Source organism: Argentina silus (assembly GCF_951799395.1).
Source record: "Argentina silus genome assembly, chromosome: 12".
Taxonomy (NCBI): Eukaryota; Metazoa; Chordata; class Actinopteri; order Argentiniformes; family Argentinidae; genus Argentina; species Argentina silus.
The window spans coordinates 14,496,382-14,511,616 of record NC_139666.1 but is presented as its reverse complement, the minus strand read 5'-3'; the positions used below and the strand labels follow the sequence as shown (position 1 = coordinate 14,511,616).

At 45.5% G+C, this 15,235-nt stretch overlaps 1 protein-coding gene across 5 annotated transcripts in view; it reads right to left on the bottom strand.

Annotated features, from left to right (window-relative positions):
* The window catches only part of erbb4b (erb-b2 receptor tyrosine kinase 4b), a 193,040-nt gene that overhangs the window by 11,925 nt on the left and 165,880 nt on the right, over positions 1–15,235 (bottom strand). For all 5 annotated transcript variants that reach the window (XR_014554531.1, XM_083681567.1, XM_083681568.1 and 2 more), the window contains exons 21-23: positions 2,198–2,353; positions 843–918; positions 287–433 (exon numbers count right to left, since the gene is read on the bottom strand). Coding sequence is in view for 4 of the 5 variants with exons in the window: in XM_083681567.1 (XP_083537693.1) it covers positions 287–433; positions 843–918; positions 2,198–2,353 (379 nt within the window). In the remaining variant the exon portion in view is untranslated. The remainder of the gene's footprint in view (positions 1–286; positions 434–842; positions 919–2,197; positions 2,354–15,235) is intronic.

The window sequence follows — 15,235 nt, the reverse complement described above, 5'->3', positions numbered from 1 at the left end:
GCAGGGGCATGATGCCACCTGTGACCCTGCCCTACTGCAGGGCAGTGGTGTCATACCAGCAGCATGGGTGGGATACTGCTTCACTGCTACAGGAGCTATCCACACTGTTCTGTCAAGTGTTCTGTCACTCCCTAAGTACAGTAGCACACACTATTATTTACAGCTTGCTTTGGAACAAACCATCTTTATTAGAGATACTGGTCACTTGAAAAGCTGTGTGTGTGTGTGTGTGTGTGTGTGTGTGTGTGTGTGTGCGTGTGTTTGTGTTTGTGTGTAAAATATTTACATTTGACCATGACCATGTAAACGTCTATGGTGCAAATGGGGGGCTGAGGCAGACGCTCGCCCTTCTCCAGGAGGTCTGGGATATCTCTTGTAGGAATTCCGTCATAGGGTTTCCCTCCAAAGGTCATCAGCTCCCAAATGGTCACTCCTGAGAGATGAGAGCAGAGGAGAGCAGAGGAGAAGAGGAGATTAGAGGAGGAGATAGCAGAGGACCAGCTACATCAACACTCATTCTGAAGCATTGCTTTCCAACCTTTTGAATAAAATCTGTGAATGGACTAGACCAGAGTAACTGAACAAGGGAGAGTATAAAGACAAGGGAGAGAATTGGGAATCAAACAGGCAAGAGCTATTTGGTGATTCTTTGGTTTTACTTTTAACCCTAACACTAACCCTTTTTCTGAGACACTAAACAAGTACTACTAATAATACGAAAAAATACAGTAAGTCAAACAAAGGATAACAACAATTAACAAATTCAAACTAAAAGGCACTGTTTTGGTGTCTCAGAGACCTACAAGGCTAATGTTAGACCTTGAGGGATAATTTCAGCTTACCATAGCTCCAAACATCACTCTGGTGGGTGAACTTTCTGTAGTGGATACACTCCAAGGCCATCCATTTTATGGGCATCTGTAGGTACAGAAACATTTTCATACCGTTTGTGACTGCAAATAGAAGACAAGATTGAACCTGAATTGTTTGTTAGGATGTGTCCTTCTTTCTTAAACATGTGTTGTTAACCCTGTGGCAGTTACATATTTCCCTCAAGGAATGGAAAAACACACTGGTATACTGTAACTATGCACAAACCAGATAATTGTATGACTGAAGTTGAAAACATTTCTCCACTTTGATCTTCACCAAAACGTGGTTTGTATCTAAGTGTTTGTATGAAAATACGTAAACAAGAAAGACACTTACAACATGTTTGTTGGTTTCAAAATGTGTTGCGTAGAATGTGTTTTTGTCTGGAAAAGCTACAGTGCCGTGTCAGAAATCAGTTATTATTAAAGTGGTTCATAGTGACCTTAAGACACTCAACTTGCCTGGCAAAGTGTACAACATCCATCAACAATGTCTTTCTGTCTTGGCAATGCCTACACATTACGCATATGCTCTAGTCACATGCTGACAGTATGTTTTTCTTCAACACCCCATTTCCAGGATATGCAAAGAAAACGACACCACAGCTTTATGAAGCAGATGAAAAAATAGAGGGATGTTTGATATGCTGCCCCTGTAACTCAGTGGAGGTGCTATAGCAGTGCTTCAGAGGAAGGAGAAAACAAGCCTGCATAAAACTCTCTCTCTCTCTCTCTCTCTCAGACCTGAGAGATGCCCCCCACGGACGACTCCAACACGATTGGTTCTGAATTGCAGACGGTTGCAGCTTAACGCTTGATTCACTCAGCAATCCTATTGATTAGTATGTTGGTGATAGGAAGAGGAGTGTGCGTGTGCCACTCACTCAGAGCACTACGGGGGACAGAATACAAGCATCCTCAAAACAACCACAGAATCTGAGGGACAGAGCAGACAGAGAGAAAGAGGGGAGGGGGGAGGAGGGGATGGGTTCATTTGGCAGAGGGCAGGGGAGGGGAAATGGAAAACAAGGGCAGAGTAAAATGAGAGAGGAGTGGAGATTAGAATAGGGAAAGAGGCGCTGAGGGACACACTGATTTACTAGTTGATTAGGTTGTGAGCTTGCCAAGTGCAACAGTAAATATACCAAACCCGTTGAGCGGTATCTCTCTGCCAAAAACCAGGCTATATACTCTGATACTCCAACTCCTCTTTCTTTGGGGACTACAGCGTTTTGAGGGGTCTCCTATAGATAATGGTGATGACCCATGTCAATAGTCTCCCCGCACCTTTCCCCTCACCCTCCAGGTTCTTCAGCCATGCTTACCTTGCCCCCATCAGCATTGTACTCCTTCTCATTGACGTCCAGCAGACGGGCCAGGCCAAAGTCAGTGATCTTGATGTGGTTGGGTGACTTGACTAACACGTTGCGGGCAGCCAAGTCTCTATGTACCAGTCTCCTCTCTTCCAGGTACATCATACCCTGAAAAACACACAAGATACCATCCTGTTACTCATCATCATCATCATCATCATTATTTACTGCATATTATTTTACACAAAAATAACACCAATATCCTCTCTAAGCGAGAAACTTTAATCAAGAATCATAACTGATTTGACTCTTTGGAGGGAGAAACCATTTTACAACAGTCTGGGCCACCCAAAGTTTCATACATTTTTATTGAACAATTAAAGATGAGAAGAACTTGAGTCATACTTTAATAAACAGAGATTTTTTGTGGTGATAACGGGTGAGACTATTTTCACTCTTGCAGATATAAGCATCTTTCTGCATGATAAAACTCAAAAAATGGATTTTTTGGAGGAGTGAACAATACGGGTTATTGATTTAACAGGGAGTGCTGCAAAGACCCAATGCATATAAACTATTCTATTGTCAAATAACAACAGCTCCTCTGTTTCTGCTCCAGTACTGTGCCCTTGAGTTTGAGGACGTGGAAATGTACATCTGAGAGCGAGCTGAACATCTGAATGAAGAGGACACAACTAAAGAACAGGAGTCTGGGAAGCTAAGCAGGTTATGCCGCTGTAGATGTTTGGATGGGGGGGGGGGGGCAAAAACAGGCTGCTGGAAGGGGTGTTGGAGGACCAGTAGGTGGCACTCCTCCCTCTGGTCGAAGGGATTGTGAAGGGGACAGTGAATGGGACACTGCCTTGCAGAGGATGCCATCTTTTGGATGAGATGTTAGCCCATGGCACTTATCACAAGACTAGGCATGTTAACGCCAGTGTCCTGGCACAATTCTCAATCGAGCCTTCATTCCTTCGTGGCCACCGAATCCACCCTGATTCCTAATTGGCATGATTCTCCCCTCACCTCACCACTGACAGCTGATGTGGTGTGAGCATCAGCTGGTTTCTGGCACATAATGGCTGCCGTGGCATCACCCAAGTGGGTGCTACAAATTGGTAGTAATGAGTAATGAGGTCTCCCCCTTACAATGTAAAGTTCTTTGGGTGTCCTGAAAGGTGCTGTATACATGCAATCAATTATAATAATAAGAGAGAGAAGAATGGTAGAAAGCCCATCAATAACTTTAGCACATTCTATGCAAATCAGAGACCTGATAAAAACAAAGATAATAATTCCAAAATTGCATGAACTATTATCCTTCCATTAAGATGGACTAAATTCAACTTATTGAGTGATTTGTTGATGACATTTTTGCATTTTAGCTAATTTTAAGAGTTTCATAGCAAAGAATACTGAATACTGAAATTTCTAAAAACCTGTTTTCCCTTTGTCATTCTGGGGTATTGTGTGAATTGATGGCAAATTCGTTTAATTTAATCCATTTTAAATTGAGTCTATAACACAACAAAAAGTGAAGGGGTCTGAATACTTTCCGAAGGCACTGTATTATAGGTTTATGTAGAACCACAGTCCCCATTGTACATCGCTACAAGATTAGCCTGAAAAAACAAATTCATCTATTCAAGCTGATGTCTCAGAATAACAGGAGTCACTTTGAGCAAAGTAGCGAGAGAACAGAGAACGGGGCTTATTTCAAACCATAACAAATTGGATTTGGGTGGAATGGGTTGAGTGGGGAGAGGAGGTGGGGGGAAGCGGGTGCAGAAGAGGTGAGATTACAATGGTAAGGCTATAATCACAACTGCCTCATTTGGGCCCTCCCTGGAGAGCACACTGTCAGGGCTGCTGCTGTAGTCCCACCCCCCACCCCCCCTCCCGCCCCCGCCCCAGCCCCCCTGCCCTCCCTGTCTCTGAGAGGAGAAGGGGGGGAATCGAAGGGGATAGGGACAAGACTTCCATACAAAGCAGGTACAGAGAAAAGGAGAGCTGTGTGGAGAGAGCTGGTCAATACGCCTGTTGATTTTGTTACTGGCGCCACACTGAAATAAAGTGACAGCCTCATACTGATGCAATCATTCTGATATACAGTATATCATGTTAAATCACACAGTCACAGGCACACACATTCACCAACCATGTCCCCTCACCGGTTAACATCTGTCCTGCCTTGGCCTGCTCTACCCTTCTTTCAACCCCATCCCCCCCATCCACCTGAGAAGACATCAGTCTGTCAGAGGATCCTTGGCGCAGCTCTCCTCTGCTCATCAGGGCTGTCCGTCCTCACTACAGAGACTCTCTCAAGGAGCTCAACTTGATGAATGGATTTGCATTAATTGTCAATTAAAATGCAATTACCTCTGAATTTTGGAGGCTAAACACAGAGGTGGAGAGGCAGAGGGTATGAATCTGTTCCGAGGCAGACAACCATCACAAATATGGGCATTGTTTTGTGTGTTCTTTGGAGGGAGAGAAGAGCGATTTGGGGTCTTAAGGGAGGCTGTGATGATAGTGGGGGGAGGGTATGTGTGGGTGTTTGTCTTTACCTCAGTGTGTGTGCCTGTGTACATTTCAGTATGTGTGTGTGCGTGTGTGTGTGTGTGTGTGTGTGTGTGTGTGTGTTTGTGTTTTTGTTTGTGTTTGTTCCTGCGGGTCTGTGTGTGCGTGTGTGTGCTCAGCGCGCCTCGTGCTGACGGGTCCTGACAGAATCTTATTTGTATATAAATCGTACTCGGTAATCTCCTCAATTTTCAAGACAATTAAGCAGTGGAGGAAAATGGATGGCTTGCCAATGCGTGAATGTTAATTAGCCACCACAATGAGAGAGGAAGGGATGTGTTGGTGGGATTGGAAGTGAACGTGTACGTGCAGGAAAACTTTGCTTGTTTTTTCCCCTGGTTGCTTTCATTTGCTGTTCGCCCATGTGGACATGATGCGCTGAAACACCCCATGAGAGGGGCCTAATTGCCGCCAGAGCAAGGAAGGGAAGATGGTTTGGGGGCTCTGTTCCATGTAAACACTCGAGGGAGAGCAGCAGCAGTCTATAGCGGTATTGACGGGGAAAGGAGATGGACAGAGCAGAGAGGTATTATGTTTTTTTTTTTACCTCTGAGGATATAGAAGTCCTCTCAGAGGCCATCCGTTACCAGCAGAGAGAGACTCATCACTCGCTCAGAAAATACTTAGACCTCCCTCCTGGTTATTTATGTTTAAATCAGGGCCATGCAGACAAAAGCTGAGTCAACGGGATTGTCTTGAAATGCATTTTGTCGAGAGCGATTTGGTGGCGGCGCTACGATGGGGAGATTAAATCGATAGGGGAGAGGCCTGGCAGTGTGCTCTCAGAGAATCCATTCCTCACTGCCCTGACACTTCCCAGAGCTATTCTTTACTCCAGCCACATTCAGACACACACACACACACACACACATACACACAAACACACACACACACATACATACAAGCACACATGATTGAGACTATAAGTATGCAGCATGCAGTAGACTTTCCCATTGGAGCCCTGCCAATATCATCACAAAGGGAGCGGACAGAGCTCGCTGCGTGGCACAGCCAAGAGAGTGTGTTTAAATAGATTACTTCTGGAGCCCAGCAGCAGATCAATGACCATGATTACAACAGACCTGATGATGGCTGCTCCACACAATATTTATCCTGCATGTCTACTTCAAAGTAATTAGAAATCAATGCACGCGCAGGCCATTAATACACTTGATTCTATGGTAATAAATTGGATAACACCATGACTGGGAAGGACAGTTATAGTCTGACAAGCCTCGGATTTGTAAGATCACAATGGCCTGGTTCTATGAAAAAGAGACCGGGTCAAACACCACAATGTCCCCAGTTGCTATTTACTGTATCTCCCAGGCTCAGAGCAGGTGGTGTACTACTGTGGCTCAGAGTCAATATGTGAGTAGGTGGGAGCAATAGACTTTGTCTGTGTGTATTGCTGTAGTGTGTAGTGTGTGGTGTGTATTGCTGTAGTGTGTATTGCTGTAGTGTGTATTGCTGTAGTGTGTGGTGTGTGGTGTCAGAGACTAACCATCCACACTGAGGAGCAGTGAGAGAGACCACACATACACCTGCATATTCACAGACAGGCAAAACTAGCGTACGGGGAGGATGCAAATGACTATTTACCTGTGCGTGTGTGTGTGTTTGTGTGTGTGTGTTTGTGTGTGTGTGTTTGTGTGTGTGCGTATGTGTGTGTGTGCGTGGGTGCACCTTTGTTTAGGCAGTTAGGATATAAACTACATTAAGTATACATCTCAGAGAATGAATGCATATGGACAAGCTTCCCCCTTACAGCACTCAGCCAGATACAATTGCTCATCTGAAAGCTGCCCTTTAACATTGTTTGGTGAATGCATATTAATATGAAAGCTCAGAATGAATTGAAAGCTTCCCAGTTGTATTATTATTGCATTAGCCTTCCATATAAGGCTTAATTCCTCTATGGAATTCAAACGTGAATAAAGCGTAAAATTGCCCATCGAAAAGAATTGGGGGGAAAATACATGTTATTATACTTTGTAAACATTGACAATGAAAATCACTTAAAGATGTGCAGCGATGAAATTTATGGACTCCTTTTCAGCTTTTTTACGGTACGATCTATGTACAGTAATTCTACCTTTCTCATTCACCTACAAGAGACGAGGACCAATTTAAGAAAGGCTTGATGTGAAGTGGCTGATCCTCCAATCTCACCTGTAACAATTTGTGACTGGGATTAAGCTGGGGCTTTATTCATTTGGGGAGAATAATAAATGGCTGCCATTTCAATTATGCAGCACGTCTGGCTGCGTGATAGGCTAATCCAGCTTGGGATGGGTCTAACGGTGTCACCATCAGTATTCAAACCGCCAATCCACTGTAATTTCAGCTTTTCATTAATTCCAGGCAGATCTCCCCTCTGAAATATAGATGATCATCAGAGGCAGGAGGGGAACTATTGATTGGGACTCCCACAGTGATGGTGACCTTGCTGGTGTCAGGAAGATATAATTGGGTGGAGGGGAGGGAGGGAGAGTGGGTGGGAGGAAGTGGGTGGGTGGGAGGCATTGACCTGTATATCGGGGAGGCAGGTTAGGCTAAACTTGGCTCCCCAGAGTTACCCTCAACCCTACCCCCCCACCCCCTCCACCTCATCCACCCCCTCCACCTCATCCACCCCCTCCACCCATACAGTGCCTGTCTACTGGCTTTACTCGACACTCAATTAATTCTGCTGCTTTTGGCAATATACTTTCTTTCTATCTTAGACGCAAGACGCAATACAAAACGAGGTGCTGAAACACCAGTAATATCAACGAAATAGATTTCTTGACACGAGGTGTCAAGCAGGTATTAGTAGTCCCGTAGGTTATTCCCTTTCTGACCACTGAGAACATGACTGCATTGTGGAGACAACATGCTCCACGTTGTTTTAAGTAGCCACACTTTGCTCAACCTTGCATAACTCTCCTCCCAGCATTGCTTATTACACATTCTTAAATATGGATTGGGTGAAGAAATCTAATCCAAACAGCAAAGCCAATCATATACTAAACATTGTGTGGGCGCACACACATCAACCCATAATTGTGTTTTTCACAGAATTCTCCCAGGTAGATAAGTGAAGCGTGTGCCTCGGAGCGAGCATTCCCTCCACACATACAGCCGGAATGTTTATGTGGAATTTGCGCTTTCCCTTTCTTTCCCTCCAGCTTGTCCTATTTGCCAACACCTGGACAGTGCTTTACAATAATGGGGTTAAAGCAACAGAGGAGGAGAAGCCTGGGCTCCCTCAGTGACCTATTAGATCCATTTTCCACCCTGTGCTCTGATAGCGGTAGAGCTGGAACATAATATAGAGAGAGCCGTATTACCCAGAGACATTAAAACTACAACAGCATACCTGACAAAGGAGGAAGTCTTGCCTAAGTGGTTTGTGTAAACATGCCAACGAAGACTGCAAAGTAAAGGCAGATCAGGACAGGAGGGAGAAGGGGGGTGGAGTAGAGAGAGGAAGAGACAGAGATGAACAGGTGGGTAAGGACAGATCTGAAGGGTGAAGAAGGGTTGTGGGAAAGAGAGACTAGAGAGAGAAACTACTATTATTATATATTATATTATTATTATTATTATATTAAAATAACACTTGATATTTTGGAAAATCCAGGCCTCTAGCTGGTAATTATAGTATCACAGAAATTAATCACCACTTTGGACTTGGGTAACATTTACCAGATTAGCATCATCATTTCACTCACACAGCCAAATTACAGCCAAGCATGGCTATACAGAACATCTGAAAAGAAAAAAAAAAAAGCAATGCATCTTCATATACAATAACTGTAGTAATATCATTGATTCAGAGACAGCAGCGCATCCAGCTTGAAAAGAACAACAAGTGAACAGCAAAGAGAGAGAGGGAGAGACTTCAGCGGTAGAAGGACGAGAGGAGGAGAGGAGGAGGGGAGGAGAGGAGGAGAGGAGCAGGGGACACTGACACAGGAAGCCCAGGAAGAGGGGGCTGCTGGGTGACTGTGTCCTGTTGCTACACCTCAGTGAGCTCTCAGCAGGGGTAGAGGTGACAGAATACCAACGAGCCTTTGGGGTCGGCAAGCGGAGTGGGGTGGGGTGTGTGTGCTCTAGTGTGTGTGTGTGTGTGTGTGTGTGTGTGTGGGGGGGGGGGGGGGGGGGGGGTTAGAGAAAAGTTGTGAGAGTTTAAGGGCAACCAATGGAGATGTCTTAGAAGCGATGTCTTGCAAAGACAACTTGAAGAGCACTAGCAAAAAAGGCAAGCGAAACAGTTAGCATCATCTGTGTTCCTCCTCTTTATCAGATGAGATCAAAGCGAGGCCGCGGAAAAGTTGGGATTGGAAGAGCATTTTCACACATGGGCGGATATGGCATTTCAAGGAGTCACCATGCAGCATGGAGGCAGCCATCTACTGTATCCTATTGCCAGCCCATCTGTCAGACTGGCGGCAGTCTCTCTCTCTCTCTCTCTCTCTCTCTCTCTTTCCCTCTCTCTATTGTGAGGTCATGGGCATGCAGCTCAGAGCTGAACCTGTCCGGTCTGTGACCCAGATAGAGCCAGGCCACGCTGCCACACTGTCACACACGGCCATTCGGCCCTGGCCCAGGTCCTCAGGGAGCAGGACTTGTCATCCACAACATACGCCAACACATGACCTTGTCCTGGAGGGCCGCCCCGCGCCTGGCATGGGGCGAGGGGGGCACCAGATGGGCCTGGTAATGTGTTTGGCATGAGAGAGACGTGATGTGTACCTGGCTCCTCCAGGTGACACCATGAGCCACCAGAGTGGTTAGGGGAGGGAGGGGGGACTTCATTAACAACACCACAGGGGCCATAGAGGGAGAGGGATGGGGCTACCAACTACCTCACCTGGTGTTAGAAAAAGGCCATCTATCAATCCTCTAGTTGGGGTAGCCAGTCAGGATGTCACGGCCATCTCTTTGTGCTCTTATTCTACTAACTGTTGCCCTCTACATTGACAACCTTGATAAACTCCCATTACTGTTAAGTCAAATAAGCCAACTGGTTCTGATGATGGTCTAGGGGTGGAGCCCCTCCTCCACGTACAGCTTAGACTGCTTCAGGAACTCCAGCCACCAGTAGTCACCAGCGTGGTCCAGCAGAGTGCAGGGTATGGAGAAGGAGAAGGAATTATTCATAGCACAAAACAACTTACTTGGAAAGTCTCTGAGTCTGAATACTGTTTGTATATGATATAAAGTATTATGATGACATTTGTGCAAGCATTTTCCAGGTGTTTGAGGTGACAGAGGGCAGAGAGGACGTGGGTTGGCCCAAACATCAACACAGTCCAAAAACACTGCAGAAAGCAGGAGACTCACAAAGGCAAAAAATAAAATTAAAATTAAAATTCTAAATAAAACGTATTCAAATGGGTGAACAGGAAAAAGGGGGGGGGGGGGGACAAAAACAATTGGATTTGACCTCTCAAGGAGAAAACTCATTTCACTGTTCAATCAGTTGTGTTTTGGTCAACAGCAGACCCAGATTTGTCTTTCTCACTCTCTGCTCCCAGCCGTGAAGACTACCACCACCAACAACAACAACAACAACAACCTGAAGACCGAGGGCACAGAGAAGGCAGGCAGAGGCAAAAAAACAAAACAAAAAAACACTGATGTGTCTCCACATGAACACAACCCTGCCTGGCTCAGCCTGACAAAACTATATCAGTTCTCTACGGAGAAAGCAGGACATTTCACCCATTCTTCACCGTGAATTTCTCTTGAAGCAGAGAATCTTCAGAACAGACTGCCCCTAGTGGCTCAGCAGCAGCAGTGCCCCAGGGTTTCAGACCTATACTGTAGCACCCGTATACAGATGCTCCTCCACACTGTATCCATAGACATCTCAGTTCTCTAGCAGAACAGGAAATTAACCCTTGTCTCAGGGGGACAAATAAATGTATCTCAAACACGTGCAGTTCCTCTCCAGTCCTGTCAATCATGATCGGGTGTTTACAACCAGCCCCTCCTTTTAACACGGCTTCTTGCTGCTAATTGGGCGGTGCGCTCAGCAATTTGCTGCTCAATTTATCAGGCCTTGGAGCTACTCTGTGAGCTGCTAGGCATGCCTTGTCAGTGCTTAAAAGCTTCAGCACTGAGAACGCCTGCAGGGAAGGGAAACAGCACACTGTTAGGAAGGTGAAAGAATGTAGTCCATTAAGCCCTCTTTAGGATATGGGAATAATAAACTGTAATATAGAAATGATAATAATAATCAGAATCATAAGCACTGTCATTATATAACCATTGGAGTGCAGTGTAATGAGAGCATTATCTTTGATCTATGATTGATCTGCGGAAACGGGAGAGCTCCCATGGAGCACATTCACAGGGAGACAGAGCATGTGGGGAGGGGAAATTCATACGCTTTCTTCCATGCAAAACAATAAAATATTAACCTGCGTTCATAATTGTTGGTCTGGGCTGGGGGATGTGTATCAACCCCTATGAGCACAGCTGATATACAGTACAGCACTTATGAGAACAAAGTGAACTATGAACTAAGTTCCCTCTCTAAAACTACTCTGAATAACACATTTGAATTGCTGAGGCCTAAAATCTTGGTATGGGACGAATTGCGGCTCAATTTTTTTCGATCAATCTTTAGTTCCCACTCTATTATTTCTCTGTGTGTGTTCCAGGAGTTATCCCCATTTCTCTATTGTCTTTCCTGGCCTGCGGGCGTGGCCCGGTTGGCACCCTCAGACGCTGTTTACTCATTCTGAGTGTGCCTGGCCTCCTCTAGCCACAGTAAATAATACACACCTGTCTGCTCTCTGAGAGGTGTGTGTGTGTGTGTGTGTGTGTGGGGGGGGGGGGGGGGGGGGTGTGTGGGTGTGTGTGTGTGTGTGTGTGTGTGTGTGACCAGGCTGGGCTTGGGTGGGCTAGAGAGGAGTGGAGTGGAGGAGCTGGAAGGCTGAAAGCTCCAATCAATATTGCAGGGCTCTCTCTGAGCCTTGGGGCTGGAGGTGTGTGCGGGCAGACGAAGCTGTCGGTTCAGGGAGAGGGTGAGGAACGTGCCTCAGCGCCGGAGAGAGAGCTCAACAAAGGGCACATTGTGAGAAGGGATCTGCGACGGCCATGATAACAGCCTAACAATACAAGTGTGCTGAAGAAACGCGCATCATTCTCTATCTGTTGTGTTCATTTCTTGAGTGGGAGGGGGGGGGGGGGGGGGGGTCTGGTGAGTTATGCATTGTGGTTCAGGAGGCCTGCAACAACCTTGGACGTTGTCGTGATTCTAGAGGGCACATTGGAAAGTTTCGAGCAACCTCTCACATGCATTGGAATACATCATATATAACCTAAACATTGTTACGCACAATGAGAGAGATTCCTGCTTAGGTTCAAGATTAGGTTCAAGATTGTAGAGCAGAGAACTGGAGGTTGAGAACAACCCAGAGAATGTGTGTGTGTGTGTGTGTGTGTGTGTGTGTGTGTGTGTGTCTGTGTGTGTGTGTGTGTGTGTGTGTGGAGGAGAGCTGAAGCAGAGTACAGCTGAGTGCTGGACGTGAGAGGAGAGTGAAAACATCACTTCACAGAATGATGCTGAGGGCTACAGACTATAACTTTAATATAGATAAACAAAAAGAAACATCAGGCGGTAGTGTTGAAAAACAAACAACTCACTGACTCGGATAACAAACCTGGTTTTGGCCAATACTTAGTGTCATGTAAGACACAGTTCAGATCTATTATTAAGAATACAAATATGTTTGAACGTTTGAAAAACAAAAGGTGGGCATCCTGTGGTCTTAATGCAAGACAGGGAAGAAGAAGAAGAAGAAAGAGGAGGAGGAGGAGGGGGAGGTGAAGCTCTCCTCGCCAATGGAAACACTGCTGACAGAATAGTGTTTATCCCTGAGGCTCCAAGCCAATCAGTGGTCAGATATAGCCAATTCAGTCACTGCTGCTCCAGTCACATTCTAAACACACCCATGGGCACAAGCTCTCTGAAAGAATGAGAGAGCGAGCGAGACAGAGAGAGAGGGAGAGGGAGGGAGAGAGAGAGAGAGAGAGAGCATTTTACATGCAGGAAAGGCCTTGCACAGTTTCTCCCGTCCCACACCACGGAGTATAACAGATGGCTGACTGCCGTAAATATGGCCAACTTGACCCGATGAAACAGCTAAACAATCAACCAGCTCTTTGCTGTTTACGGCTAATTGCACAATGCCCAACATGGAGAGCCTGATTGTGTTAAAAGCATAACCACATACTCAAAGCACTCAACTTTGATTGCTTTCTTCTCAATCACTGTTCATATTATCTTGGGGACAGGCGATTCTATGTCACTTGGTTTGTGGATAGTCTATTTAATTGTGTTGAATCAGTTTTAAGAGCTCATTTCCCCACAAAGTGTCTCTTGACCAGTGGCTCTGTGGTTGTGGTCATGGTCATCGCTCTGATAATGACACAGGCATGACTAGTTTCAGGGGAGATTATTAGAATGTTATGAAAATTACACACACACACACACACACACACACACACACACACAATGGGGGGCATCCATTCCAGTCCCAAGTCCCTGTAAACTGTCAAGCAACAGGAATGCAGTTCCTTAGAGAGATAACACTACCCCCCCCACTATCCACTATTACACTGGCCCCTCACAACACAACCTGTTAACTGTATTTCACAGCAACCCTGTTGGATTAGATACTGTACCATGCCTCCAGCTGCACCTCACACCAGGTTGGCTATAAAACCAACAAGAATTACAACTAAACTACATATCGGCACAGGGGCTAGAGTTACAGGGATTAGTTCACTTCCTGAGGCTACTCTAAGACCCGCTTGCTCCTGCTTCAGTACATATGCTGATTTAGTGAGTGTGTGCTAATTCTTTCCTCAGCCATCATCTCAGTAAAAACATCACTATCACTAACAGCAATGTTACTATGAAAAACAAATCAGAGGACACAAACATCCATAGGCAAAATGTGACAACGTGAAAACAGGGCAAGCTTTCACCAATCAACTCCTTCATTCTCAACGTCTTCTCCCAGAGATCCGTCCGCTCTCCTCTAGAGAGGTGAGAGGTTGTATCCTCTGTCACCTGTCACTCTGTTGAGGGACATTGAGGACATGTGACAGGTCCCCCCCCCCCGCACACACCCACACCCAAACGTCCTTACAGTTCAGTCAGGGTCGAGGCAATTAAAGTTAGTCTGCCAGGCAGTTGGTTGTGACAGCCAGCTAATTGAAAGCGAAGTGAAACCAAACTGTTGGTGTCCTCCTACCTCCAGTCTTCAATGGCCTTGTTGGCCCACTGCCTGATGCACTGCAAATGAGTCTCAACTCTGGTATCAGCCCTCTAATGCCTCTTAGTGCTCTTCTACTGCCTTCTAAAGACCAAGCAATAAGCATGTCCTAAAGAGGAGGGAGCTGTAAACATGTGGAACATAACACATGATCAGGGGAGAAAAGGTGCAAAGATGCATCATGATTGCAAATTGACAAATGTTACTTTTATTTAAACAAACAGAAGAGTCTGGAGAGGTAAGTGAAAGCACGGAAAGAATGAAACAAAACAACTGGAAACGGAAAATCCGGATTTCAGTATTCTGATTTCAGTATTCCGAAAGATGGCTGCCAGAGAGAACAACACTTGCATTCACAAGGTAATTCTTTCCAGTTTACTGTACCCCAATCTAAAAACCAAAAGAGCAGACGCTAACGTGAGGCGATTTTACTTGTAGAAATGTCTTCAGATCCACAATGTGAATCAGTGTTTAGCCATCTGCTACCTTTGAAGCTAAGTCATCGCAACCCCTTTGCCTACCAATCTGTGACTAGATTTCTACAACATCCAAATGTAAAAAGTAGTATGTCTAGTCACAAATGGGGCTACCCTACCCCTACTCATTTGTGTGGACCTGAGATTGGATAGGTGTACCTAGTGAATTTGTGTAAACTTCACCTGGCCTATCAGAGATCTACACTCACTGAGGACTTTATCAGGAACACTATACTAATACTGGGTAGGGCCTCCCTTTGTTCTCAAAACAGCCTCAATTCTTTGTGGCATTGATTTCCCAAGATGTTGGAAACATTCCTTCGAGATTCTGATTCTCCATGATGACATGATTGCATCACGCAATTCCTGCAGATTTTTCAGGTGCACTTTCAAGCTGTGAATCTCCCGTTCTACCACATCCCAAAGGTGTTCTATTGGATTCTGATCCGGTGACTGGGAAGGCCACTGAAGAACACTGAACTCATTGTCATGTTCATGAAACCAGTTTGAGACGACTTTTGCTTTGTGACATGGTGCATTGTCATGCTGGAAGTAGCCATTAGAAGATGGGTAAATTGTGGCCATGAAGGGATGCACATGGTCAACAACAATACTCAAATAGGCTGTGGCATTCAAGCGATGATTGATTGGTATTAAGAGGCCCAAAGTGTGCCAAGAAAACATTCCCCACACCATTACACCACCTCCACCAT